At 33.1% G+C, this 25,232-nt stretch overlaps 23 protein-coding genes across 23 annotated transcripts; 15 read left to right on the forward strand and 8 right to left on the reverse strand.

Annotated features, from left to right (window-relative positions):
* Positions 141 to 644, forward strand: BMR1_02g01630 (small subunit ribosomal protein S19e; the record flags this gene model as incomplete). Its single annotated transcript, XM_012792641.1, has 1 exon — positions 141 to 644. One exon carries the CDS (start codon positions 141 to 143, stop codon positions 642 to 644), a length of 504 nt encoding a protein of 167 aa, XP_012648095.1.
* On the reverse strand, positions 923 to 1,378 carry BMR1_02g01635 (small subunit ribosomal protein S12e; the record flags this gene model as incomplete). The annotated part of the gene is made up of 2 exons (XM_012792642.1): positions 923 to 1,270; positions 1,295 to 1,378. 2 exons carry the CDS (start codon positions 1,376 to 1,378, stop codon positions 923 to 925), a joined length of 432 nt encoding a protein of 143 aa, XP_012648096.1.
* On the reverse strand, positions 1,640 to 2,950 carry BMR1_02g01640 (translation initiation factor eIF-5; the record flags this gene model as incomplete). Its single annotated transcript, XM_021481494.1, has 2 exons — positions 1,640 to 2,304; positions 2,326 to 2,950. The coding sequence occupies 2 exons, from the start codon at positions 2,948 to 2,950 to the stop codon at positions 1,640 to 1,642; spliced, it is 1,290 nt and encodes a 429-aa protein (XP_021338131.1).
* On the reverse strand, positions 3,754 to 4,500 carry BMR1_02g01645 (hypothetical protein; the record flags this gene model as incomplete). Its single annotated transcript, XM_012792644.1, has 1 exon — positions 3,754 to 4,500. One exon carries the CDS (start codon positions 4,498 to 4,500, stop codon positions 3,754 to 3,756), a length of 747 nt encoding a protein of 248 aa, XP_012648098.1.
* A 168-nt stretch (positions 4,501 to 4,668) lies between these two features.
* BMR1_02g01650 (conserved Plasmodium protein, unknown function) lies at positions 4,669 to 5,145 on the forward strand (the record flags this gene model as incomplete). The annotated part of the gene is made up of 2 exons (XM_012792645.1): positions 4,669 to 4,833; positions 4,855 to 5,145. The coding sequence occupies 2 exons, from the start codon at positions 4,669 to 4,671 to the stop codon at positions 5,143 to 5,145; spliced, it is 456 nt and encodes a 151-aa protein (XP_012648099.1).
* BMR1_02g01655 (U6 snRNA-associated Sm-like protein LSm7) lies at positions 5,461 to 5,832 on the forward strand (the record flags this gene model as incomplete). Its single annotated transcript, XM_012792646.1, has 4 exons — positions 5,461 to 5,563; positions 5,584 to 5,655; positions 5,679 to 5,749; positions 5,770 to 5,832. 4 exons carry the CDS (start codon positions 5,461 to 5,463, stop codon positions 5,830 to 5,832), a joined length of 309 nt encoding a protein of 102 aa, XP_012648100.1.
* Positions 5,951 to 6,972, reverse strand: BMR1_02g01665 (Zinc finger protein 541; the record flags this gene model as incomplete). The annotated part of the gene is made up of 3 exons (XM_021481495.1): positions 5,951 to 6,357; positions 6,568 to 6,748; positions 6,769 to 6,972. The coding sequence occupies 3 exons, from the start codon at positions 6,970 to 6,972 to the stop codon at positions 5,951 to 5,953; spliced, it is 792 nt and encodes a 263-aa protein (XP_021338132.1).
* Positions 7,024 to 8,097, forward strand: BMR1_02g01666 (WD domain G-beta repeat; the record flags this gene model as incomplete). The annotated part of the gene is made up of 4 exons (XM_012792648.2): positions 7,024 to 7,347; positions 7,368 to 7,524; positions 7,546 to 7,934; positions 7,957 to 8,097. 4 exons carry the CDS (start codon positions 7,024 to 7,026, stop codon positions 8,095 to 8,097), a joined length of 1,011 nt encoding a protein of 336 aa, XP_012648102.2.
* Positions 8,098 to 8,174: 77 nt separating this feature from the next.
* BMR1_02g01667 (Mitochondrial pyruvate carrier 2) lies at positions 8,175 to 8,626 on the forward strand (the record flags this gene model as incomplete). The annotated part of the gene is made up of 4 exons (XM_021481497.1): positions 8,175 to 8,274; positions 8,295 to 8,413; positions 8,435 to 8,513; positions 8,535 to 8,626. The coding sequence occupies 4 exons, from the start codon at positions 8,175 to 8,177 to the stop codon at positions 8,624 to 8,626; spliced, it is 390 nt and encodes a 129-aa protein (XP_021338133.1).
* On the forward strand, positions 8,842 to 9,254 carry BMR1_02g01668 (mitochondrial import inner membrane translocase subunit TIM13, putative (TIM13); the record flags this gene model as incomplete). Its single annotated transcript, XM_021481498.1, has 3 exons — positions 8,842 to 8,889; positions 8,911 to 9,083; positions 9,200 to 9,254. 3 exons carry the CDS (start codon positions 8,842 to 8,844, stop codon positions 9,252 to 9,254), a joined length of 276 nt encoding a protein of 91 aa, XP_021338134.1.
* A 42-nt stretch (positions 9,255 to 9,296) lies between these two features.
* Positions 9,297 to 10,433, forward strand: BMR1_02g01669 (conserved Plasmodium protein, unknown function; the record flags this gene model as incomplete). Its single annotated transcript, XM_021481499.1, has 1 exon — positions 9,297 to 10,433. One exon carries the CDS (start codon positions 9,297 to 9,299, stop codon positions 10,431 to 10,433), a length of 1,137 nt encoding a protein of 378 aa, XP_021338135.1.
* A 139-nt stretch (positions 10,434 to 10,572) lies between these two features.
* On the forward strand, positions 10,573 to 10,863 carry BMR1_02g01670 (hypothetical protein; the record flags this gene model as incomplete). Its single annotated transcript, XM_021481500.1, has 2 exons — positions 10,573 to 10,784; positions 10,806 to 10,863. 2 exons carry the CDS (start codon positions 10,573 to 10,575, stop codon positions 10,861 to 10,863), a joined length of 270 nt encoding a protein of 89 aa, XP_021338136.1.
* Positions 11,049 to 12,965, reverse strand: BMR1_02g01680 (hypothetical protein; the record flags this gene model as incomplete). The annotated part of the gene is made up of 1 exon (XM_012792650.1): positions 11,049 to 12,965. One exon carries the CDS (start codon positions 12,963 to 12,965, stop codon positions 11,049 to 11,051), a length of 1,917 nt encoding a protein of 638 aa, XP_012648104.1.
* Positions 13,064 to 14,385, forward strand: BMR1_02g01685 (Histone-lysine N-methyltransferase ATXR2; the record flags this gene model as incomplete). The annotated part of the gene is made up of 9 exons (XM_021481501.1): positions 13,064 to 13,212; positions 13,234 to 13,354; positions 13,376 to 13,450; positions 13,471 to 13,585; positions 13,607 to 13,745; positions 13,767 to 13,875; positions 13,896 to 13,994; positions 14,015 to 14,218; positions 14,242 to 14,385. 9 exons carry the CDS (start codon positions 13,064 to 13,066, stop codon positions 14,383 to 14,385), a joined length of 1,155 nt encoding a protein of 384 aa, XP_021338137.1.
* BMR1_02g01690 (MAK16, protein MAK16) lies at positions 14,455 to 15,212 on the reverse strand (the record flags this gene model as incomplete). Its single annotated transcript, XM_012792652.1, has 5 exons — positions 14,455 to 14,740; positions 14,763 to 14,890; positions 14,912 to 15,003; positions 15,024 to 15,133; positions 15,154 to 15,212. 5 exons carry the CDS (start codon positions 15,210 to 15,212, stop codon positions 14,455 to 14,457), a joined length of 675 nt encoding a protein of 224 aa, XP_012648106.1.
* BMR1_02g01695 (ATPase family AAA domain-containing protein 3) lies at positions 15,323 to 17,246 on the forward strand (the record flags this gene model as incomplete). Its single annotated transcript, XM_012792653.1, has 9 exons — positions 15,323 to 15,407; positions 15,506 to 15,642; positions 15,663 to 15,790; positions 15,811 to 15,917; positions 15,940 to 16,202; positions 16,224 to 16,775; positions 16,799 to 16,879; positions 16,901 to 17,110; positions 17,133 to 17,246. 9 exons carry the CDS (start codon positions 15,323 to 15,325, stop codon positions 17,244 to 17,246), a joined length of 1,677 nt encoding a protein of 558 aa, XP_012648107.1.
* Positions 17,247 to 17,367: 121 nt separating this feature from the next.
* On the reverse strand, positions 17,368 to 18,901 carry BMR1_02g01700 (hypothetical protein; the record flags this gene model as incomplete). Its single annotated transcript, XM_021481502.1, has 2 exons — positions 17,368 to 17,930; positions 17,953 to 18,901. The coding sequence occupies 2 exons, from the start codon at positions 18,899 to 18,901 to the stop codon at positions 17,368 to 17,370; spliced, it is 1,512 nt and encodes a 503-aa protein (XP_021338138.1).
* Positions 18,902 to 18,913: 12 nt separating this feature from the next.
* On the reverse strand, positions 18,914 to 19,258 carry BMR1_02g01705 (hypothetical protein; the record flags this gene model as incomplete). Its single annotated transcript, XM_021481503.1, has 2 exons — positions 18,914 to 18,973; positions 18,995 to 19,258. 2 exons carry the CDS (start codon positions 19,256 to 19,258, stop codon positions 18,914 to 18,916), a joined length of 324 nt encoding a protein of 107 aa, XP_021338139.1.
* Positions 19,391 to 19,956, forward strand: BMR1_02g01710 (hypothetical protein; the record flags this gene model as incomplete). Its single annotated transcript, XM_021481504.1, has 2 exons — positions 19,391 to 19,822; positions 19,843 to 19,956. 2 exons carry the CDS (start codon positions 19,391 to 19,393, stop codon positions 19,954 to 19,956), a joined length of 546 nt encoding a protein of 181 aa, XP_021338140.1.
* Positions 20,118 to 21,077, forward strand: BMR1_02g01715 (hypothetical protein; the record flags this gene model as incomplete). Its single annotated transcript, XM_021481505.1, has 3 exons — positions 20,118 to 20,184; positions 20,310 to 20,744; positions 20,767 to 21,077. 3 exons carry the CDS (start codon positions 20,118 to 20,120, stop codon positions 21,075 to 21,077), a joined length of 813 nt encoding a protein of 270 aa, XP_021338141.1.
* An 881-nt stretch (positions 21,078 to 21,958) lies between these two features.
* BMR1_02g01720 (elongation factor EF-Tu) lies at positions 21,959 to 23,363 on the forward strand (the record flags this gene model as incomplete). The annotated part of the gene is made up of 2 exons (XM_021481506.1): positions 21,959 to 23,143; positions 23,229 to 23,363. 2 exons carry the CDS (start codon positions 21,959 to 21,961, stop codon positions 23,361 to 23,363), a joined length of 1,320 nt encoding a protein of 439 aa, XP_021338142.1.
* BMR1_02g01725 (hypothetical protein) lies at positions 23,643 to 23,934 on the forward strand (the record flags this gene model as incomplete). The annotated part of the gene is made up of 3 exons (XM_012792659.1): positions 23,643 to 23,660; positions 23,681 to 23,775; positions 23,877 to 23,934. The coding sequence occupies 3 exons, from the start codon at positions 23,643 to 23,645 to the stop codon at positions 23,932 to 23,934; spliced, it is 171 nt and encodes a 56-aa protein (XP_012648113.1).
* BMR1_02g01730 (small subunit ribosomal protein S3Ae) lies at positions 24,134 to 25,058 on the forward strand (the record flags this gene model as incomplete). The annotated part of the gene is made up of 2 exons (XM_012792660.1): positions 24,134 to 24,296; positions 24,433 to 25,058. The coding sequence occupies 2 exons, from the start codon at positions 24,134 to 24,136 to the stop codon at positions 25,056 to 25,058; spliced, it is 789 nt and encodes a 262-aa protein (XP_012648114.1).

Genomic DNA, 25,232 nt, shown 5'->3' on the forward strand with positions numbered 1-25,232 from the left:
GATACATTGATGTCCCACAACCCCATGTTAACATATTACTAGTCACAACAGTTATCTAATTTCCAATTCTTAGATTCTTTTTGTTTTCCTTCTTTATTGTCAATATTGTTGTGAATAACCTGTAATTTGTGGATCTAGCAATGGAAGAGATAGACTTACACTTCTTTAAAACAGATCCAGTGCCCTTTAGGCGTGACAATGTTAGTGTTAAGGATTGCAACCCTAATATTTTCATTAAAGCATTCGCTCAATTTTTGAAACTAAAAAATATGATTGAATGCCCAAAATGGACTGACTATGTGAAAACTAGTCCCGCCAAGGAATTGGCCCCAAAAGACCCAGACTGGTACTTTATTAGAGCAGCTGCTATAATCCGTCACATCTATTTCAAACCTGATTGCGGTGTTGGTGAACTGAGGAAGTTTTACAGCTCCAAGCAGAGAAGGGGCACTGCACCCAATCATATGTGCAAAGCATCAGGCAAAATCATACGCACTGTGCTACAACAATTGGAACGCGCAGGCCTACTCGAACAAAATCCACAAAAAAGTGGTAGAAGAGTGTCCCAAAAGGGCGCAAATACCATCAATTCATTTGCCAGGCAACTCACTAAGAAGGCTTTGGAAATGTCAAAGCAAATGTGATGACGTTGTTTTTTAATTATCGTAATCACTCATCATTTCTTTATTTTCCCTGTTTAAACTACAAACTGTAGCCATATCTGCATAAATAATATGTGTTTTGTATTTAATCAGTAGTTTATAGTTGTAATATGTGATATCGTATGCGTCCCTCAGTTTCTGTTTAATCGGAGAAATTGACTTTATCTGATTAAGATACAGAATTAATAAACTTATACTAATAGTGATTACAGCATATATTGTTTTGAATAAAAATTGATTAATTTGTCAATTACTTTGGGTTACTTGACCATAATAGTGTCCAAGTGACGCTTCAAAAAATTGAGTGCCTCAGAGTCTTCACCATAATTGGTAATAGCGGCGCTGGTGGTTCCTACAATATTTCTGGGCTTGCCCTCTGGGTCAATCTTGCAAAGACCGGTCCACTGACCCAAGGTCTTTGAATCTCCATCAATCTCAATCAAAGGCACATTATGCTCCTTGCATAACGCATTTATCAGTTTCGTATATGCAGGTTCGGAACAACTGTTTGAGATGAAACAAACAAGTGCTTTGCCAGATTCTATCGTTTTGGTAGTTTCATTGAGCCCACGAACAAGGCCATTGTGGGACAATGAATTGCGTAAGACCTATATTATAAGTGTCATAAGTACCTTTTGAATAGCAGTGGGCAAATCATTGACTTTTTCGTCGTCTTGATTTGCGTTTATCAAGTCGGAAGTGTCGATATCAGACATAACTATTACCTTAAGTATATATCGTGGGGTCTGACAACATCATAGTGTAGCTAGTGGTACCACATACAACCAGTATAAACATGATTTTCAAATTAATCGTTTAATCTAATCTGAAATTTTAATTAAATGAAATAAATGGTGGAATCATTAAACTAATAACACAAATATGCTATCTGAGGTTTGATTGTATATAAAATTATTAGTGTCTAAGAATAATTGAAGTTAAAATATACATTGTCAGAAAATGTTGCTGATGGCATGTTAATGAACCAGAGATTTTATTTTGGGATTTCTCATATTCTCTGTGTCATCGTCAGATTCACTTTCTGACATCTGTTCAAGCCAAGACAAGAAAGGTGCAACAGCTTTTTTGCATTTCTCATGGGCCCTAGCATATTCTTCACTTAAATCATTACTTGAATCCTTAGCTGAATCTTTGTTGTAGTCCTTAGATTCTTTGATTGAATCCTTGGGCTTATGATCATTTAATGGTTTCTTGTAGTGTCTCATGATGTCTGAAGATTTTACAATATCTGCATTGTATAACTGTTGAACTATGTAAGGAAAATTTCGCGTCAAATCAATGTCTTTATTGAAGTAGTAAAAGTCTAATGCCTCAAGTACATCTTCCGCAGTGACAGAATTATTTACCACCTTAATAAAAGAATGAATGTTTTTTTCAAAGTTTGTAGCACTTAAATCGTTCCCAAGAAGCACTGAAAAGGCGACATAAACCCTACATTTTGAATCGAAGTCCTGAGATAATTGTAACATATGTAATTCTTGGACGAATAGTTCATTATCTGCAATTCCATTTCTTTCTATAATCGAATCTAAACGCTTTATTACATCTTCTATTTCAGGGCTGGTGAAGTTGAGTTTTTCGGTGCTGGTAATTGACATACTTTGTGTTTTCTTAACCAATTCTAAATAACACGAGAATCTACCTGCTTGACTGTCTAAACTGTCATCAGAAATGTCTGTTTTTGATTTCTTCTTCCTATCCTTTTCCTTCTTTCGCTTTTCTTTAGCACATTTGTCGCCCTCCACATCATCCTTATCACCCTTTTCCCTATCCTTCTCTGATTTATCAACTTTAGAATGTTTGTCAGTTTTCTTGCTCTTCTTCTTAGTGTCCGTTGGATTTTTAATCATATAAGTTGCCGCTTTATGGGTCATATCAAGCGTACCTTGTGACCCACAAGCATTACATGAATATACAAGTGAACCCTTTCTAACAAATACATCGATCTCAGGTAATTGGCAATTGGGACATAGCACATACATCTCGATGAACTTATCCAGAATTGTGGCTAGATCCCGTTCATTGTGCGCCCCATTGATCAACGCTTTCTCCTCCGACTCCTCAAACTTGGCCATAGCACCTAATTCACATCCAAAAAACTTAGTAGGATACATGGGAGGACGCTTAAGCGCCCGTGAGATATCTCCCATATTAGCAATATTTGTCTTAATGCCATTCCCTCGGCCTTCAATACGGGAAACTATTTTTGGCATCTTGTATCGGTAGTTCGGATCGTCTCTGTTCCTTGGAATGTTAACATACGCCATATTATCTCATGAAATCAAACTTCATATCAATAAATCGCAGTTTGACGTTATTTTAGATGGAGATAATTGAAATTAGTGGATAAGATTGTAATTGTAAATAAAATGAGTGTAGATCAAATACAAAATTTTCAAATGGGATGCAAAATAATGTGTTTAATTTATGTTAAATACTTGTTAAAATTGTTGGTAAACAATAATTTCATAGGCAGGAATAAAAATAGAGGCCGTGAATTATACTGTAATAAATTTTTGAACAAGCTGTTTAATTACATTGGCAGTAATAGATTACAATTAACTGAAATAATTTGTATTTGATAATTGTTTAAGTTGGCGATTTTGTGTTTCAAGAAATGTGACTGAATGATGAAGTGTACTAAAATTTTAAGCATCGTAAAGGTATTTTATTGGCATTAGTTACAATATCAAACACCATATCTCATGGAAAGGTATTGGTGTTAGCAATTGCAAGTATTCGTATGCAAATTAATTTCTTATTGGGTAGCAATTAGTTACTATTAGTATTACCCACACCACATCTGACAATATGATCCTATTACGACCCACATAACGCCGTCAATAGAATTTTAATGTAATAAATTATTTGATAGATGATTTGTTTTCCAAATATTAGTTATATTTTTTAAATCTATATTCGCTGTATAATAATTTCACGAATTTATTTTGTTATATGGATAATAACAATCCAATGTAGCTGGTCACGTAAATAATACATCACCAATAAACTGGAATGTTTTTTGTGTAGAAATATAATAAATAAACTATGGTAAAATTAAATATAAATTTTAAGGCCGTAGTGACTGAGCAACATGTAGAATCTTGGACATGAATGGGGATGCCATGTCATCGCTATATGTTTCTACGTTATTTATAGTGCCCCAATCAATTTCTTTCAATTTTTCATGGGTGAAATCTGATTTATTCAAATCTTTGTTAATATACTGTTTTGTGAGCTCCGATATTTGTATCCAGCCATGACCAGTTTTCTTTGACAGCCACTCAATGTCGTAAAGCATGGCAAATAGTTTCCTTTTGGTGAGAATTGTTGGTGTGTAAACGATTGAATATATTACCAATAAAACTAAGACAAGGCCTAAAATGTTTGGCATACTCATTTTGAAATTTAACATGAAACTTTCAGAGGAAATTTCACTGTATAATCCAATGGGCTGGTGTGCGATTTTATCCCATGATTTACCCTCCCTGCCATAGTAAGGAGAATACCTTGATGCTAAAACTCTAAAAGCGCCTTGGATCTTGGTGATAATGATGAACACATCATGGAACATCAGTTCAGGGTGGGAAATTGTAATAATGTATTCACCCGGTACCATGTTATGTAGTACATAGGTACCGTTTGAAAGTGGGTATGTTCTATGTTTCCAGTCTACAAGCACGGCACAATCATTTAGTTGTGATGAATTCAAGTTAAAAATTGTACCAGTTATGCTAGTGGTTTCCATGTCTCCATAATTTGATTGATATATATCACCGTTGCAAAGTACCAAGTATTTGTTTAGGTGTATGGACATGTAAAAAAATAATAATGTATTTTTTACCATTATACCCAATTTGTAAACATATTAGATGATATGCATTAGGTGGATAAATGTCTATTAATATATATGGTAATCCCCAGTAATTAAATCAATATTAGATACTATTGGGTATATTATATGTTATATAATAAATAGCTGTTAATGTTAGAGTCAGTGGAGGTTGAAAATGCCATAAGGCAGGAGACCGCCATGGGCGAAGTCTACTATATCAACAAAATCACTGGGGAAAAAGTTATCAAAGGATCAAGAAGGCCTGATGGATCTATTCGTAAGGATATAAAGGTCCGTCCTGGTTATATACCTAAGGTAACAAATTCAGTTATATAGGATGAACAAAGCGTATTCGTCCCAAGGGTACGACACAAAACTAATGAAATTAGTGCCAAGTCAACATCGGTACCTGGATGGGACGATTCCATGGCACCTAACGGTTCAAATAATAAATTCAAAACAAATAATAATGCTAGGATTAAGAATAAAAAAAGGAATAACAAACAGGATAAATGTTTTGAGATAATAGAAGGTGTGGAAGCTATTAAAATTTCACAACAGGAAGAAAAGGAGGCGGGGAAGACTATGTCCAAAGATAACAAAATACGTAACTTGGCTAAGAGCTGAAGGAAATTGGGGAGAATGAGAATAAATGAAAATAATGAGTCGAATACCGAGATATTAAATTACAAAGTTAAATTAAATTAAAACGGTTGACCCTAGAGCACTAATCGAAAACGATAAAAGAATAATTTTTTATGTATTTTTATACATATAAACATTCATAAAGTAATATATTTTACACAAGATGGAATAATTTGTCAAATGATTGTTTACAAATGTAGACATTTATGAATAATATATATGTATAAACACAGTAGACATTCGCCACATAATATGTGTAGTAACTTGTAGTTCCAATAGCGTGAGTAGTGTTTGACTATGCCCCCAAAATCTACGAAAGGAAAAGAAGTCAAAACTGTCATAAACTTAAATAAATATCTCAACAAATATATCCGAGTTAAATTCAACGGTGGAAGGGAAGGTATAACATGCATTATTCAGTAAGGGGGTTGCTTAAAGGCTTTGACGTAATGTCTAACCTGGTTCTAGATGAAGCAGAGGAATTTAAATGTGGTAAAATAGTATATTTTATCTAGAATCTGAGTCATTCTATTCTTTTGATGAAGAATCTAGGCCTTTAGGACTAGTTGTTGCCAGGGGGACATCAGTAGGCAGCATTTCACTTAGGTTGCTTTAATTTTTTCGGATGATGGTACAGTGCCAATAGATAACCCTTTTATTGAATCCTAATTAAGTCACTACACAATACAACGCCCGGAACTGGTACAATAATTGCCAAGCTTTTGAAAATAATTTCACATTTACTAAAATTATTAGCTACTAAAGATTAAATTCATATTTTAACAAATCATTCGATGTTTTCAAGTGTTTCCTTGCACTTGTGCTTATTCAAACTCCGTTTCCATTTATAGGCTAGGTGGCATTTGTCACAAGTGAATTTTAAGTTCTTGTGACAAACATTAATATGAGCTATGGCATTACTTTTCCTGCTGTAAGAGTAATTGCATCCCCCATATCCACAGATGTAAACCCTCTTTACAATGTCGCTTTGTTTAGAACATCCCTCCTCCTGATCTTCGATAATATTATTACTAATCCCCACCCTTTCCCTCTTATTGCCATGGGAGAAAATGTGTCTTCTCATTCCATGCACTGTCTTTGTAAGCATTTTACATCCAGTAATTGGACAATTTAACATGTTTTTATCGTTAACCTTTGTAATTTGTACTTTTTGGCCAAATATTATACAATTATCTACATTGATAATGAAATTATTATATATATCGCATAATAAAGATGTATGTTATGTATAGCATACAAATAATGTACACAATCATAAAGTATGTCATATAAATACGGAATAGCTGTATTAGGTATTCATATATATATATATTCCTATGAATTAGTATTAATTGTTAGTGATCAATTTATGATTCAAAAAATATTTGATATATGAATATATACCTTCTAACTTGTTATGAACCGGGTAGTGTTTCCTAAATTTAGAAGAATCATAAAATGTCAAATTGCATCCCTCAAAAGGACAAATATATGGTTTGGAATTCAATCCATGAGTAATTAGATGTCTCTGCAAATGATCATTTCGGGAATAACTTTTGTCACAATAGTTGCAGCGAAAATGTTTCTGAATAAATTTGCTTATACTTCCTTAGTGTGGGAAAATTTATGCCTATTTAGATGGGAAAGTTTTGAAAACCGCCTAGAACATATAGAGCAAACATGGCTGTGCTTCCTTAGTTCATTGTCATCATTATCACTGGTAACGCCATCACAAAATTGGTTCAAGTCATTTTTAATTATGTAATCTATATTTTTTGAACTTTTATAGGGATTTTCTGTTGTTATCATTACATGATATTACACTCGTGGTATATTATGGGAAGTGGTATGTAGTGTGGGATGATTGAGAAGATCAGCAGCATCTACACAAACGCCTCGAATTCGGATATTATCTGGACTTTGACTTGGCGCCCAAATTATACTCAAATCTATTATGCCATTAAGAACCACATTTACTTCTTTGACTGCGATCTTGAAGGCAATAATGACGACAGTAAGCACATAAGACTGGACAACAAGCATAAAAAGTCAATAAGGCATATATCATTTTCAAAGGAAGGAAATTTACTCTTATGTAGTTCATTTGACAGTACTTGTACGATTTTTCAATGGAAAAATGCTGAGTGGGAACATGTGCAAACACTTCAAGGGCATGAAAGTGAAGTTAGTAATTGATTATATAGGTAAAATGCATTTCTATTCATAACAATTGTAAATATATTGCAACTTGTGGGAGAGATAAGGCAATATTGGTGTACGAACAGTCAATTTATGATAGCGATGTTAGCGTTATGAATGATATGTACTATTGCTCTACCATATTAACAAGTCATTCACAAGGTGAGTAAGTGTTTTATTTAGATGTAAAATGTGTTATATGGCATCCGAAAGAAGAATTGTTAGCATCCTCTTCCTACGACAATACGATTAAATTGTGGGGAAAATGTGAAGAATGGCACTGTATACAGACTTTAAGTCACCACAAATCCACAGTTTGGAGTCTTTCATTTGATAGTAGTGGCGACTCGCTGTGTTCAGCATCGCAAGACCAATCATTGAATGTATACGGTAAAAATACTAACAATTCATCATATGAATTGTTAGTATCCATCGATAATCTACATGAATTTGGAATTTATTCTGTCGATTGGCATCCGAAACTGGATATAATAGCCTCTGGTGGTGCTGATAACAAAATAACACTAATCACCAGATCTTCCAATGGTCTATGGAAGACAACTGATAAAATGGTAAGTAACAAAGGATATATAGGAATATGCACACAACGGTGATGTTAATTGTGTGATGTGGAAACAGAGCGATTGTGATAGAAGCACTGCAAATGTATATTTTTTTGCTTCCAGTGGGGATGATGGTATGATAAACATATACAAGTACACTCACGTCCAATAATTATTAGGTCAAATTTTGTTTCATTTTAACACGATTACACATGAGTTTGTAAAATAGTTTAATTTTACTGCTTGATTATGAGTTTGATAAATAGAATATTTTTTCCGGGTATTGTCCCTGCAATACAAGATAAACTTGTATTACTACCGCTACCTAAATCCTTAAAATCACTTATTTGTGAGACAAATTTCAATTAGTGCATCCAGCAGGACCATTTACAATTCATTTTTATGCCCCTGCCTTTAAATGGGCCATTTCCATTGCTAACATTGCAGATATGAACAGGCCCATTGAAAAAATATCAACACCTCAGCAAATAGGTACACAAGTCATTCACATAGCTGTATCATGTACTGGTATCATTTGGTCAAGGTTTAGCATGGTCATCACTCCTAAAAACTATAACCTCTTTCTAGGTAAGTACTACAACTATGTAGTTAATATTGTGATGGCTGGAACAGGATTTTACCAATTAACACGGATTGGCGCTTCAAAATTATCATTTTTAAATTATCCACGCACTACATGAGTTAAAAAACATCTTAAGGACATAAAAACTCAATTGAATAATAGACACGCCAACTGTACATTATTCATAAATCTTGTGACATATCACTCAAATTTCTTGTTTTTATTATTTAGTTTGTTAGTTGCTATTAACTTTACTTTTTAAATGAATTTTTAAAACATTTATATAAATGCCATACTATAGTATGCAACAAGTAGTGTATATATTGGGTTGTAATGGAATCATCTACTGGTGGGAAAGAGGAGACAGAAGAAAGTAGAAATGTTTGGATATTGTTAATTTAGGCTTTAATCGCAATACAGGCAGCTTTACAGAGTCAAAAACTGTCAATAGAACTACTTGGTTACTGTTTTGAGCGATGCGTGCCATCTCCAGCGGAGTCTTTGACCAATTCCCAACAGACTTGTCTTTGGAATTGTGCTCAAAGGAATGTTGACACTCAATTTTTTATTTTAAAGTGGGTAATCGTACAATATATTAGTTTATTTGATAATTTATAAGAATAAATTATCAAATAATTAGTAACAATCACAAATTAATATTCATATACATGGATAAATTTTTTTAACGTAGGCGATTGGAAGGAATGGCTAAAGCATTTAAAGCTGGCTCAGATTCCATGAAATAGCAGCCTGTATCAGCTCCATTAGGGGGGAGGGTATCTCAGTGTATGACATCGCAATTTAAACGCAGAGAATTGGGATGCGTATTAATTTTATATTTTTTAAAAAATATACTAGATTTTTCTATATGTTTTAAATATTGTTACGCGTTCAAATTAATAGGAAGTCGAGATGGTTCGAATGTGCGCATTTTAGACGTTTTATATCGCAATACTCATTTTGATATTAATAGTAATAATCAAAAAAATGATATTTATGACATTGGTGATGCATTTTTCAGTGATATAAGTGAAAAATGTGATGCATTTGATCCTTTTACTGATAATTTAGGCAAAAAAAAGTGCACAGAAGGATCGCATAGAAAAAAAGTAATAGATAATTTATCTACCCGAAGGGTACAGAATCTAGATCCACCACTAGAATCTAAGGATGATGGTTATAATTGCCTAGTACACTTGATTGGTATTCCTTATAACTTCAGCGAGTTTATTATAGCGAAGTGGCTAGAGGATTACGGAGTTTGTACAAATGACGTTACATTTCTACTTGAATTCAATGGATCGTTCACAGGGGATGCATATGTACGCTGTAAGAATCGTGAAATACAAAAAAAAATAATAAGGGACAAGCACATGAACCACATATCAGATCGTTACATAGAAGTATATCCAGTACTTGAGTGCGCTTATAAGCAATACTATCAGGCAAAATACTTTAAAAAGTTACGCAAAGGATTTTATACACCATTAGAAACACTGGTACCATCTGTCAGTTACCGTACGTGTAAGAAAAAAACAATAAATGAGCTTCGGTGCGGAGACTTAATAGTCGGTAAAATAACGAAGATAACAGATAAGGGAGGGGTTTTAAAACCATTAAACATAGGTGCTGTAGGTGATAATATTGCTTTCATACTTTGTAACGATAGATTATCGCAAAATGTAACATTTAACGAAGATATTACAGGAGATATCGAACTTAAGTTAATTTGGGGGATGGAAGTCAATTTGTATTTTGAGAAGATCAAAGTGGTAGATAGTGACACAGATTTTTGGGATGAAAAATCGGTTATTTTAGCATCTAAAAACAACATTTCCAATCCATTAACAATCGTCTATGTTACTATGGACTGTACTATATGTGATAGGAAAGCGAAGCTCCTAGAACAAAAGTTATTGAAATAATTAATTATTCAAGCCAAATATAAACATAATTTGTACACTAGTGAAATATTATAGCCAACACGTCTACTGTATATAGGAGAATGCTTCCCCATAGGGTAAATTGTAGTCTAACAAGCAGAGCAGAGTAGGCGTAGGGAAAATGTCCTCAAAGATCAAGACTCCATTTGGACACCTTACGAGAAGCTTCTCTAAAATGTTATCGTCATTATACTCGCCTATTGTACCAATTTCATTAGTGGTTGTTCCTTTTTCCGTTAATTATATGGGTGTATTTTTATTCAACTGGCCTTTCCACAATTCAATTGAAAAGTACAAGTTCGAGTGTCTAACACGAAGAGTTAATGCGCCAGCGTAAGTGTTTATCTAATTAAGACCTGAACCTACACCAATAGAGGAACAGTTTTCACCTCCAACTAGATATGTGAACTGACACTCCTATCATAAATATAACACGATAGTGAAACTATCGTATATTTGTTCATGTATATATGAACAAAAATTGTATTATTAATTTTTTTAACTATAATTTATTTAACTTTACACGAATAAGTGCAGGATATTTAAAGTATTCTAAATAACTTTATTGTCAACAAAAATTTTTTTAACTTGTAAAAATTAAAAACAATTAGAATTGGCACGGGACAATTTCAATGCCATTTTTTTTAACGTCAATTTTCTGGAATATTTGCGTCTAATTTCCCTAGAAGATCGTTTATACCAATTCCTCTCGTCGTCACTAGTTTCCATTATTTGCCATCCACACTCATTAAGTTTGTATTTCTTTCCTTTGTAAATAAATGAATTATTTATAACGGTCCATGGCAAGGTCCATGTCCTTCTACCCTCTATGGGAACGTCAGTGTCGATATTTTTATATCCCAAATTACCTGTTTTTATGCTATTTATAGAATCAATTGTTGACTCTTCAGGAACTAGCGGAATTAATTGTGACATAATAGCTGTGGATTTTACATTAACATTTGTAGCCGTGCTAGATTTAGCATATTTTGAGAGCATAGGGTTTGTGCTCAAATTATCTTCCAACAAATCTTCAATTGGAATACCTAGAGTCTGCGATTTCATTATTAAGTCATAGAGCTGAGGCCTATTCTGATCATCGGATTTGTATTTTTCCTCTGGCAGTTCAGGATCAACTAACAACCTTTCCGATTGTATAAGTGAATCAGCCAAATTTTCATCAAGTGTCCCATATGCATGATACTTTTCAAACTTGTAGTTGTTAGGCACTAATCCCAGCAAAGTTAAATTATTTGTCATATATTTTTTTGCAGAACAATCTTTTAGTAAATTTACATAACCAAGCAAGGTTCTAGGTTGAGTAAGTACCAGTGGTAATTTTTTAGTGCCTCCAAAACGAGAAAATCTCACAAAATCAAACAACCGTGGTTTTGCTGATTTATCTAAACTTTTGGCAATGTAACTACGGGAAAACGTGCCAAAGTTTCTAACATAATCAACCAAAAAGGGGATGCTAACAGTTTGATGGGCACGAGAGAGCAATGCAACCATTTCAGCACAGCATGAATCAGGTACTAATTTACCAATATCTAAATGCAAATTCTGATAGGCTACACTGCTTATTTTATCTCTGTAAGAAGCAATCCTCCATATTACACGAATAACTTTTTCAGCAGGCATATATTTGACCAAATTGTATGCTACCATATGGTGCAATATTTCTAGCGGTAACTTGTCAATATTCAGTACTCTAACAGCGTGTACTTTGTTACTAATCTTTTTTCTGCGATTTTCACTCTTGTTGTTGTGTTGGTTGTACTTAGAACAGTAATAGTGGCTGTCAGTTTTTTCTAGCAGATTGGTATAATTTGTGTATATTTTGTGTTCCTTTAGTTGCTTTCTGGTGTAATTTGTCTTTGATGAGGGGCTACGTTGTGATAGTTGATTACTAATCCTTAGTTTCTCAACGGTACCAACTGAATGTATTGTGCGTTCATCATTGGAATTATTTTCAATTCCATTGTCATCTTTTAGCTTTAAATACTGGGGTTTAGTGTCAAATATACGTTCTTTCTCCTTTAGTTCCTCATCAAGGAGTCGCTTCATTTGCTCCAGTGTATCGGCCTTATAATCATCAAAGGAATGGTCAGAATTTGACTCATATAATTGTCTTTGCTCTTCTGAGTAGCTTTCCTGATTACAATTAGAGTCATTTGAACTATAACTAGTCTCAGTGGGTAAAGAATGCCACATTTTGGCTCCAATAGCTGATCCAAAATTATTAATCTCCAAATCCTTATACAAAATGTCTTCATCTGACATTAATATCTCGTCTTCAAAATCAGAAACATTGCCATATGGCTCATTATTGCAGTTTAAATGCTTATTACTGATATTGGTGATTCTAGGAAACCATCTACATTTTGAACCATGCAAATGGAGAACTTTTGTGAAAATAAAATAACCCCTTTGAGGAAATAAAAGAAAAATTTTGTGCAAGCGCAATGATATCATATTTTGAACTGTGTTTCGTCTTATTATACAATATACCATATCTGCCGATCATATTATATACAGGGTGTGGTATACTTGTAATATAGGTTGTGTACATGATGTGTTGCATATTAACATTTGCATGATGAAATCCGTAAATGGACTATGGAAGCGAGGATTCCATATTTAAAATACAAGAATATAAAAATGAGGGTAAAGGGTTGGCCTTCAAACATAACATTACAACTGTAGATGATGTGATTGCTGCAGAATATCCGGTTATAGCATATAAGCATAGATTTTCCAAGTATAAAACTAATTAATTCAGATTAACAACGCTGAGCTGTGACTATTGCTTTAAATGTGTCGGATCTTTGAACGATTATATAAATCATTTGTGTGAGATCTATCCAAAATTGAAATGTCATGCGATTAGAAGTATAATTTTTGTATGTTAAAGGTTGATTTAGGATACCAAATTGTCAGATTTCATCAATTGCGCTCGTGGATGTGGTAATATCTATTGCAGCAGCTTCTGTTATCAAGTAATTGTCCTTTGATTTAGAAATCAATAGATAATGGACATGATGTAATATGTAAAATGGATGATATATCTAAGCGATATTGGGACGAATTTGAACGGTATTCAATGGGTATATCCGAAACATTTATTTTTGCCGGTAGGTATTCCTTTTACGCAGGACTAATTGTTGTACAAATATTGCACAAATATGTGAATCAAAACTGTGAATTAAAGGATCAGATGAACTATTATTTGGAATTCTACAACAGACCTTGGCATGAAATTAAACAAATTGAGAAGTGCAAGTCTGAAGAATGGTAAATTAGTCACTAATATAGCATTGGTATCGCATTAACATTGCTAACCAAATCATTATCAGAATATACTAATACAAATCGCATAAATGTAGATGAAATACTGTCAAGTAAATTTTATTCTAAGATCATGGTACATGAATTATTATTTAGGGTATGATAGAATTGGTGGCCATTGATATAGAAGTTGAATCTGGCCATAATGAGTTAATTTTTTCTAATATTAAGAATGTTGATAAAAATGCATGGAAGGTATTATCCAAATCACTCAGCAACTTCTTACACTGAAAGAATTAATGGATGGGTTAGACCATTCAACCCTTATGGATTATGATACACAACAATACATACAAAAATTTGGTGATGAAATAATTCCTGATACGTTGGGTCTGGGAATATTTAATACATTCTCTCGGATGAACCACTCTTGCATGCCAAATCTGGAAGTTAATTATCACAACAATTTTTTGGCCCGCGTAAATAATCATACCTTATTTAGGCAAAATTACTATCTGCAGTTTCTAGTGGCGATCAAGCATATATATCATATATTGATGAACAACTACCTACGCGATATCGTAAAAGGCTATTATCAAAATACCTATTCAAGTGCAAATGTAAAAAATGTATAAATTATGACTGATATTTGATTAGCGCGGGGTATAAAAAAAATTAAAAATTGTAAACTTTTAGTCAAAAATATGCTACATTATTAATTTTCAATGATATCCTCATATTCAATCAAATTTGATCTAGAACATCGGGTGGATATCCTAGATTTTGCAAGAGAAGCTATGTCATTATCAACCATTTCAATATTTTTCTGTGGTATTATTTCTTGTTCTTCAAAGTTGTACAAACTTCCATAAGTACCCTGGTGTAATCGTTTTAGCAGTTCCTGTTCTATGTTTACGTCAATAACTGCCGCTTTTGTTGCTTTAGTTTCTCTTATCGCCTCTCTTCTTTCAGTTTTCTTTTTTATTGGCACTGTAACAGATCTAAAATAATTAACTAATATACCTTTTAGTCTTAGCTATATCTCTTGAGCGCTTAATGACTTCCCTGAGCCTCTTTAGCCTGGACTTGCACCTTGAGGTTTGATATGCAGGATAGCCTACTTTGGTATGTTCATTAATTTCATCGATTGCCTAAATGAACTATACAGTTACCTCTTTTAGGTCATTCGAAAGTTTTATTCGTTGCCATTGCTTGACTGGCGTGTGCGATCGTTCCACCGTCTTTAAACACAAATAAAGATTTCCTAGATAACCAAATCAATACCTATATCTTCGATTACGGTAGAATAATTGCTATTGCTCAGAGGACAACTGCTCTTGTTACATAATCCAGTGGCATTGTACTTGTTAGAACAGAAGTTTACAGTGTCAGAACTGTATAACTAGCGATTTACCTGAGACGATACGTGCAGAATCCATTTTTGACTAACTGCCAGATAACTCCATCAGCCATAATACAACTGATAAAGAGAGAAGTTTACCAAAACTATACGTATTAGTCTTGTTAGTATAAATTATACACTAAGATATATGTATATGTCGGGTCATTGCATATAAGTAGATATGTTCTACTCTTCAGGTGGGTCTAAGGGTTTCAAAAATACATATAAAGAGGAAGATGGAGGCGATGGTAACATCACTGGAAAATGTAAGTCACATATATTTTTTATTTTATTTCAAAAGTGTTGCATATTGACATTTTAAATGTTTATAATAAATATATGTTGTCATTCCACAATCATTTAGTCGATCCTAGTGCATTGGAACGCGGTGCAAATGCCCTTAAAGCTTTGGATGCTTCTCCAAATGCAAGAATGGCCTTTGAACTCACAAAATTGCAAGAATTGACACGGCAGCAAGAAATACAAAGGGAGATACAACAAGTAACAAAGAAAATATTTAGCTACAACTTAGACAATCAGAAGCAGTTAGCCAAAAGTCCAGAATCGAAGGGGAAGAGAGAAGGAAACTGCTATCGCAGCAACAGGAACAGGAACGGATTACCGCCCAGTATAAAGCCCAGCTTGAAGCGTAATCATAATTTGATTCAGAGAAGCGTATAAAAACAAGTTACAGGAACAAAAGAAGCAAAATGAAGAATGGCTAGAATTGCAACATAAGCAATTTCTCAAGCAAGAGGAGTTGCGCAAGAAAACTGGTAATTCCAGCAATATATGTAGAAATGGATATATTGAAGATGAAGAAAGAACAGGCAGAACACGAAAAATCTCTGGAAAGGGAGAGTATTAAGGTCAAAGTAAGGGAGGAGGCGAAAGCAAGGGCTTACGTGGAAAGGGAAAATTTTGATATAAATTTAAAAATGTTGAAAGAAAGATCCATTGAAGAAAGGGAGACAAAATTGCAGTCGCTAAATATCATATTCTCTTCCTTAGGGAATTCCTTTAGATCTCTTATAGATGATAAAAAAAGATTATATACTTTTGTAATATAGCCAGTAATTCAGGTTGGCAGTTTATCTGCTTTAGCACTGGGTGTTTATGGAGCAAGAGCAGGGACAGAACTTGCAAAAAAAGTATTTGAAAAAAGAATCGGTAAACCAACACTTGTAAGAGAGACATCAAAGTGGGTTATGATGAATTCTTTACGAAACTTTTTAAGTTTCAGATATTTTACCAAAAGATATCCTAAAATCGATTCAATAGTTCTCCAGCCAGAGCTGAAACAGAGGCTAGAATGGACCACTAACTCACTTGTTTCTGCGAAAAATAATAAAATTCCTTACCGTCATATATTGTTATATGGGCCTCCTGGTACAGGGAAAACTTTGTTTGCAAAGACAATTGCTAAAAATTCTGGGATGGATTATGCTATAGTCACTGGGGGTGACATAGGTCCCCTAGGTGAAGAAGGTGCTAGTGAAATTAATAAGTTATTCGACTGGGCCAAAAATTCTAAAAGGGGACTAATCCTTTTCATTGATGAAGCAGATGCTTTTTTGCGCAAAGGTAGAGCTCAAATAGGTCAAATGTCTGAGAATGTACGCAATGCACTTTCGGTAATTAGCTATTTGACATTTAGGCATTTTTGTATCAAACAGGTACAGAAACCACCAAATTTTGTCTTATTTTGGCCACAAATGAAAAGAATATTCTCGATCCTGTAAGTAGCAGCTTTACATAGGCTATATTGGATAGGGTGGATGAGAAATTCAATTTTGAATTGCCTGGCCTAGAAGAGAGGAAGATGATGATTAAATTGTTCATGGAACAATACGTAATAGGTCCCTCAAAGAATGATAAAACTATTGTAATAGATCCTAAGATAAATGAAAGTTTTAATGACAAAGTTGCTAGGAATACTCAGGGATTCTCAGGTCGTCAACTTGCTAAAGTAAGCCATTATACTTATATAGTTTTGTATAAGTTTGCAGTCTGCATTATTTGGATCTGGGAGCAAAATTTTGTCAGTAGATTTAGCGGAAAGCATATTGAATTGGCATTTATCGCAAGAAAAAAATCTGGCATAAATCAGTATTTTTCTATTTTTTTTCACTAATTATTTATACTTCATTTAACAGTACTAATGATATGTTATGCTATAATTCATACATTATGTTTGTTATATAAATATATAATAGTGTGTAGAAACTATTTTACAATTAATTGTTGGTGATTAGTAAGAGTGGAGCGATATCTTTTGATTGCTATATACGTGTCATTTGCCCACTTTCCAACTCTTCTATACGGTTTAATATCTAGATCAACTAGTGATATCTTTATCAATTGATTATTAGACATTGTGTAACCATATCTGGGCATTAGTTCGTTGTATATATGATGTTTTTCCATGGAATTATCAGTTGACGGATGGTTATCTTTGGCATTTTGGATATTATAGATGAGAGAACAATCCATCATGGTTCTTCCGATAAAAAAATTCTGTAACCATCTAATTGAATCTCTTACAATATTATATTTTACAAATAGTGATTTAAAAGAATTGGTTCGGTGTAATGATATATTTGGGTATCCTTTTCTGGAATATCTTTCTAGATAATCTCTTAATTTCACTAATGGATGATATGTTATTCCAGTATCTAGTTTATTATATTGGTTGAATTTTTTTGAAAAAAAAATTAAGCAACCATTCAATTCTATATGTCCCATAGTTATTAGAAGTGATAGGAGTGTCTTAATTAGAAATATTCCTTCTATGTTAATAGTTGTACTTACTCTTAAAATTTCCAATTTGAATAGATAAATGAATATTTGTTTCTATATCACAAGGGGATATATTGAAAGTTTTGAACCGTTGTAAGTAGTATATCTTCCATGAATCAGTTAAGTGTCCAGAATATTGGTAAAAAATGTCCAATAACAAATATATAACATGTGCCAAAAATTGTTGTCCAGCTGATGATGCTTGAAGTTTCAAGATATTACCAATCAGTCCATTTGATGATGTGATTGTATTGGCAACTATGTCTAGTAATTGTGTGTTATTAATTTCATTGTTGCCGATAACTTGGCCATTAATAAATATCTTAATGTATTTGTGGTTAATTTCATTAGATAACATTAATAATTGTTGTTTTATTTCTGTTATGGCGTTACTAAATAGTTTAGTTGGATTGTGTGATACATAATTCATTGAGCTGAGATGTCTTAGAGTATTTCTAATGGTAAATAAATTGGGATAATCACTAAAGTCGTCCAATCCACATTTAACCTTTAACTCGATGGTTAAGTGATGATAATAATTTCTTGAGTTTATGTTTTTTGATAACGATAATATGTTTGGTGTATGATGATCATGAGCATTTTCTTCAAAAAAACAGCCCTCAACATTTGGATATTTCATAAATGATGATTTTTTTATTGTATTATCACTAATCTCTAATGAATTATTGTGCTTTAATTGTTTCAATTGTTTTCTAATAATATTTGCAGTATCAGAATTGATACTGTACAAACTACGCTTTAATGAAACAGGATAGCCCAATTTGAGGAATAATTTGTTTAATTTTCTTGCTACATTCAGTTTGTATTTAGTAGTTACAACACTTTCTCTCAATATAGATAATTTTAGTAGATAATCATTTAATTCATTAAATTGGTTTGATTGTGATGAATGATTGAATACCAAATACGAATTGCCATTGGCAAATAGTGTCAAAATCATTTATTAAAAGTATCACTTTGTAAGCTTGTTGTTGTAGGTATACTTGATTTTGCATGCGCAACATGTGTTTATCTACGTAATTAAAGGGCTTACAAGTTTAAAGTTATTTGTTAACTTGTCTAAAGCTTTTGACACTTCTACTTTGGCTAGTAGTCCTGGAATCCTGATACTTCCGCAATGATTACAAAAGAGTAGTAATTGTCTATCAGGAATTTCAAGATTACAATATTCCACCAATTCAACAGTTCTTCTCATCAAATTCCTTGAGACGCAAGGGTCTAGTTCGGCAAATTTCAAAGCACAAATAGAAAGGTAGTCTATACGTTTAAATAGAAGTTCTTTTTCGTTCAATTCCATATATTAGTTGTTACATTTTGTGGATATGTGATCATGTTTTATGCATATCGGGTATACATTGCGTAAACAATAGATGTAATTGTAAAGCCCTATAATAATCACCAGTGTCGCATTTTGGATTATTGCCGAATAATGTCAAAAGATGTTCCCCTGGAACACATGTTGGTGATTAAGATATTGGAAGAATGTGGATTTGGATCAGTTCTGAAGAGGTTCCTAAAGGAAACAAGTTTGATTGATGAATATAAACAAGAAAAGATTGAAAAAATAGGCGGAATCTCACTAAATGTAGTTAGAAAGATTGCAATGAAATGTATCAAAAAATGCAGATCAATTGATGCTCACAATGTCACTCCTGAAGGTGATAATGAAGACTACGGAGATAAAGATTCTATTCCGGTAGAACCAGCAGGTTATGAAAATTATTCGCATGAAATTCCAAAAAAGAAAGTCAAAAAAATTAATAATAATCGTAAAATGGCTGAGACCACTCTAATAGACAATACCTATTGGAACAACAAGTCCAATGACTATGCAACTAAGGCTGCAATGGTATTGGAAAATGTAAGTCATAACTCAATTAGGTTAGAGGAAAACAATTTAGAAATGAGAAGAATAAGAAAAAGAAGAGTTCATGGAAGGGAAATGGAAGTATCTCCACAAAAATTAACTCAATCATTTTCGAGGATTTCGATTAGCTACAATTGTAGATTAAATTGCAAATGAAAGTCTAACAAATTTTAGAAATTTTTTAATTTGATCTAAATTAATCACATAATTAATAATCAAAATAGTTAGGTGTTTTTAGGGGTACAATAATGGGATGGGGTTTGGTTGTCGTTAGATCACCATTGATACAATGGTGAGAGCTGTTACCTTAAATGACTTGGATCAAAGGGAAAGAAGCATGCATCCCACCATAAATTGTAAGAAATCTTATATTAATTTGTTATTTTGTAAATGTGTGTAACTTTTATTTCATTTACACAATAATGTTGCGTATATTTGAATTATTATATTTATATTTATATTTATATAGTATATAATATAGACCAAAATGTACGAAATCAAATTACTATTGATGATATTAAAGGGTTCATATTTGTCGGATTCTCATATAAAACATTCATTTTCGCAATAATTGTCATTCAAATAATTGGATTCATTGTCGAATTATCAGTCGATCTAAGTGGATTACATGTTATTACTCCAATTGGTAATGATACATTGGAGGCTTTGGGTGGTTTGAGTTGGCCATTGATAAAGAAGTACCACTTTCATCGATTCATTCTCGCTCCCTTTTACAATTACACGTTGTTTGGCCTCATTGGCTCAATATTATTGCATGCTTTTTCAGGTTTTAGGCTTGAGTACGAAATGAAGAAGATCCAATTTATCTTTTTATATATGATCAGTGGGATCCTAGCTATGTGCTGTACTGGCATCTATAACTACAAAGATGTTATAGTTGGTTCCTATTATCATGGTAACCAAAACTAATTATTTAGGTTGTGCAATAATTGGAGCAATTCTAGGCAATGTTATTTCTAAGGGTAATATAGGAGAGAATAAGGAAATGATTATCGTCCAAATTGTATTTTTTATTGTATTCATCGTCAGTTTGTTAATTCCAACGAATGGAGTTTTTAGAGTTGGTGAATTAGGTGGTTTTCTTTCAGGCACAATCATCTATTTGTATTTTATGTTTAAAGAGGGTCATAAAAATAAGTATATGATTGGTGTATTAGTAATGTCTATCTGTGCTTTAGGTATATTGATTTGTTATTCAATGATAATTATATTTACCACAAATAAGTAATATTAACGTATCAAGTAACTTTTTCTAAAAGATTTCACTATTTATTTCATTTTTGTATATTCTAACCCTATACTTTTTAATTTTATCATATGTATGATATTCTCACTAGGTGGTAGTTTATTTAATAATTTATACTTCTTTTTATCTATTTCTCTAATATTAAACGTAGATATGACGCATAAAAACTAAAATCTATTATATATTGTAGGCATGAACAAGTATCAGTAACAATAACAATTTAAAATTGGTAAATGTACAAAAAATTGAATATATTCGTAATTGTTGAAAAATAAAAAATGTTGATAATATAGTTTGTTTATTCAATTGTTTGTTTATATAATTAATTAAATTATTTAAAAAATAAAGTGAATTGATTTTAAAAACAAATATTAATAATTAATGACAATTGAACCATATTGGATGGTTGATCAATGTGTGTTTTTATTGGTTTCTGGCATATAAATTAAATTATATTATTTAGTGTCTATATCACTTTGAAAAATCTGTCTTAATAATCAACCATTGCGGAGATAATTGTCATAATATGCTACTAAAATAATATTTTGTGTTTTCAATTAGTAGACATATAATTTTATGATGAAAGTATTAATATAGAGAGATTTCGTTCGTAAATTAGTATTTAAATGTTTATAAGTAGTATCTTGTGGTTATTATCAGTAATTGAGTTCGATTATCTATAATTGGTTACAAATAATATGATTTTGTGAAATAAAAAGATAAGAAATTGTAAAAGTGTTGGCATATATAGATGTTATAGGTATATTATTGTATGTGATAAGTTGCCAATTTTTATGCTTTACAGAAATTCCAAATAAAATTTTTTATTTACCTGTGTTGACAGCACTACATCCATACCACATATGTGGAATCACATTTCAATATACTTAAACCGTAACTTTAAATGGTTCAATGCCCGCACATCGTATAATTCTAAGTTTTTTGGCTTATTTGAAAAGCACTCTGCCGCAAAATGTGTTGCAAATATACGGTTTTATTCAGTAGGTGTTTTTGAACGCACAAAACCACACATAAATATTGGCACAATTGGCCACGTTGATCATGGAAAAACGACCCTAACAGCTGCACTTACAAAGACTTGTAGCCAAGCTGGACGCGGTTCATTCACTCCCTATGATCAAATAGACAAGGCGCCTGAAGAACGAAGGCGTGGGATTACCATTTCAGCGACGCATGTTGAATATGAAACTGAAAATAGGCACTACGGGCATGTTGACTGTCCTGGTCATGCTGATTATGTTAAAAATATGATTTCAGGGGCAGCTCAAATGGATGGCGCAATATTGGTTGTATCGGCCACAGATGGGCCAATGCCACAGACACGTGAACATCTGTTACTGGCTCGCCAGATTGGATTACCAAAATTAGTGGTGTTTTTGAATAAATTGGACATGGTTGAGGATTTGGAGTTATTAGAATTGGTTGAACTTGAAGTGCGTGAACTGTTGACTGAACAGAAATATGATGGTGAAAATACTCCAATAATCAGAGGTTCAGCATTGAAAGCATTGCAAGGCGATATTGAGATGATGAAATCAATTGAACAACTATTAAAGGCTTGCGACGCTTACTTAGATACACCTGCTAGAAAATCAGATTTACCCTTATTAATATCCATTGATGACGTGCTTAATATTCCTGGAAAGGGTGTAGTGGCAACTGGTAGAATTGAGCAAGGGAAAGTCAAGCCTGGAGATGCTGTAGAAGTCATTGGAGGTTCAATGATTCCGAAAAAGACCGTCATAGCTGGGATTGAAATGTATCGTAAAACACTATCGGAAGGTTTGGCTGGTGATCAAGTTGGCATATTGCTTAAAAGCTTTAAAAAGAACGAGATTTCCCGAGGCTATGTAGTATCAGCGCCAGGGAGCTATAAATGCCATCAAACATTTGAAGCAGAACTTTATGTGCTTACTCATGAAGAGGGGGGGAGAAAGAATGGATTTGCGTCTAACTATAGGCCCCAAGCATTCATACGTACAGGGGATGCCAATTGTTCAGTTATTTTACCGGATAGTGTGGAAATGGTGAGCGTCTGATGTATTGACATGATAATTTGAGAAATGTGAACCAATTTATATGTTATCTAATATAATACAACAGCTAACGCAGGTAATGCCAGGTGATAGTGTCAAATGTACGATAGAACTGATCAGGCCCATGCCATTACATAATGGTTTGCGATTCGCTTTGAGGGAAGGTGGTAGAACAATTGCTTCAGGCATAGTATCTAATATTACTAAATGAATAGTTGTATTTGGTGTCAATTGATGTATTAGTTGATGTTTTTGTTAGTATAATTGACAATTAATATCTATGGGTGACTAGGTTTGTAAATATTTTGGATTGCCCGAGAAATTGAAGACAACACAAATGATGAATTTGTTAATTAAAATATTTGGTAAAAATATTAATAATTAAAATAGACTAACGGTAGTTGGTATTGGTAATATTTCGTATAATCAACTGTGAATGTGAGTGGTGTAGCAGTTTATTTACATAAACGACGGCGCCCCCCAAGTGAAAATGCCTACCGGAGCTCAGGTAAATAACTAGTAATACAGGGTGGAAAGAAGAAGCCGCTCAAACAAGAGAAGAAGAATACCATTCTAACTGATGAGGATATTGAGTTTAAGAAGAAGGAGATTGAGCAGAGAAAGTGAGTTTGGGGGGGTGAAAACCATGTTTTCAAAGCTTTTAATAAGTTAACCCCCAAAAAATGATGAAATAATATTGACATAACTCACACATATAATACAGGAAGGATGAGACAGCGAGGAAGGATCTATTGGCAAAGAAAAATGCCAAAAAAAAGTAATTTAAAAATACTTTATCAATATAATTTTACCAATAACTAGTAGTGTATAATGAATTTTTTGTCAATTAGTCGTTATAGAGTCATTTAAAATGTGTATATCAAGCCTAAATAAATGATGGGTGCCTAGTGTGGGGTGCCTCAGCTTGGGATTGTGGAATAATACAAGCTTCCATACCAAAATTACTGTAGCGCAATTATAATGGCTATAGGAAAAAACAAACGTGTGAGCAAGGGTAAAAAAGGTGGTAAGAAGAAGGTTGTAGATGTTTTCACCAAGAAAGAATGGTACAATCTTAAGGCCCCAGTTATGTTTCACGTCCGTAACTTTGGAAAAACGCTGGTTACCAGGAGTAGTGGCACAAGTAATTTATCTGAATATATTTCACTATTTGAATTTTTTCATTATTCATATGATTATCCAACAATTATCGTTAATTGTGTCTAAGTATTTATTTAACAACAAATCTTTCAATATAAAAAACACATGTATTAATGTAGAATTGGCTACTGATGCCCTTAAGGGCAGAATCTATGAAGTAAATCTGGCTGATCTAAATGCTGATGAGGATCAAGCCTATAGGAAAATGAGCCTCTGTTGTGAAGAGGTGCAGGGCAAAACTTGTTTGACAGATTTCCATGGTATGAGTATCACTAGAGACAAGCTTTGTTCTCTAGTTCGCAAACATTATTCTCTAATTGAAGCCTTTACAGATGTAAAAACCTTGGATGGGTATCATCTAAGGTTGTTCTGCATTGGGTATACTAAGCGTTCAATGGGTCAACTTAAATCAACATGCTACGCACAAACCAGTCAGAAGAAGAGAATCAGGAAGAGAATGGTAGAGACTATGCAAAGGGAAGCATCCACTGTTACTCTTAAAGATCTAGTCAAAAAATTAATACCCGAGTCCATTGGCAAAGAAATTGAAAAGAGCTGCAAAAGCATATTCCCACTGCAAAACGTGCTGATCAGAAAAGTAAAGGTATTGAAGAAGCCCAAGTTTGATATTTCCAAGCTTATGGAAGTTCACAAGGATGCTACGGAGGATATGGGTGTACCTGTTGTTGCGGAATCAGAAGAGGCCAAAAATCTCTTAACTGCAGAAGTCAATGTCTCCAAGTAGATAATGGCGGGATGTTTTGGAATAATTGAAGTGTTTTTATTTCTTTGAATTTGTATTTGTGACAATAAATATTGTTACAATCACTAATTTTTATTTAGTAAAATTGCATATGTGATTGCTAAGGCGTCAACTTTATTTTGGATGCAACTTTATCTATTGCGTTTTTAAGGAAAG

This window comes from Babesia microti, chromosome II (genome assembly GCF_000691945.2).
Source record: "Babesia microti strain RI chromosome II, complete genome".
NCBI lineage: Eukaryota > Apicomplexa > Aconoidasida > Piroplasmida > Babesiidae > Babesia > Babesia microti.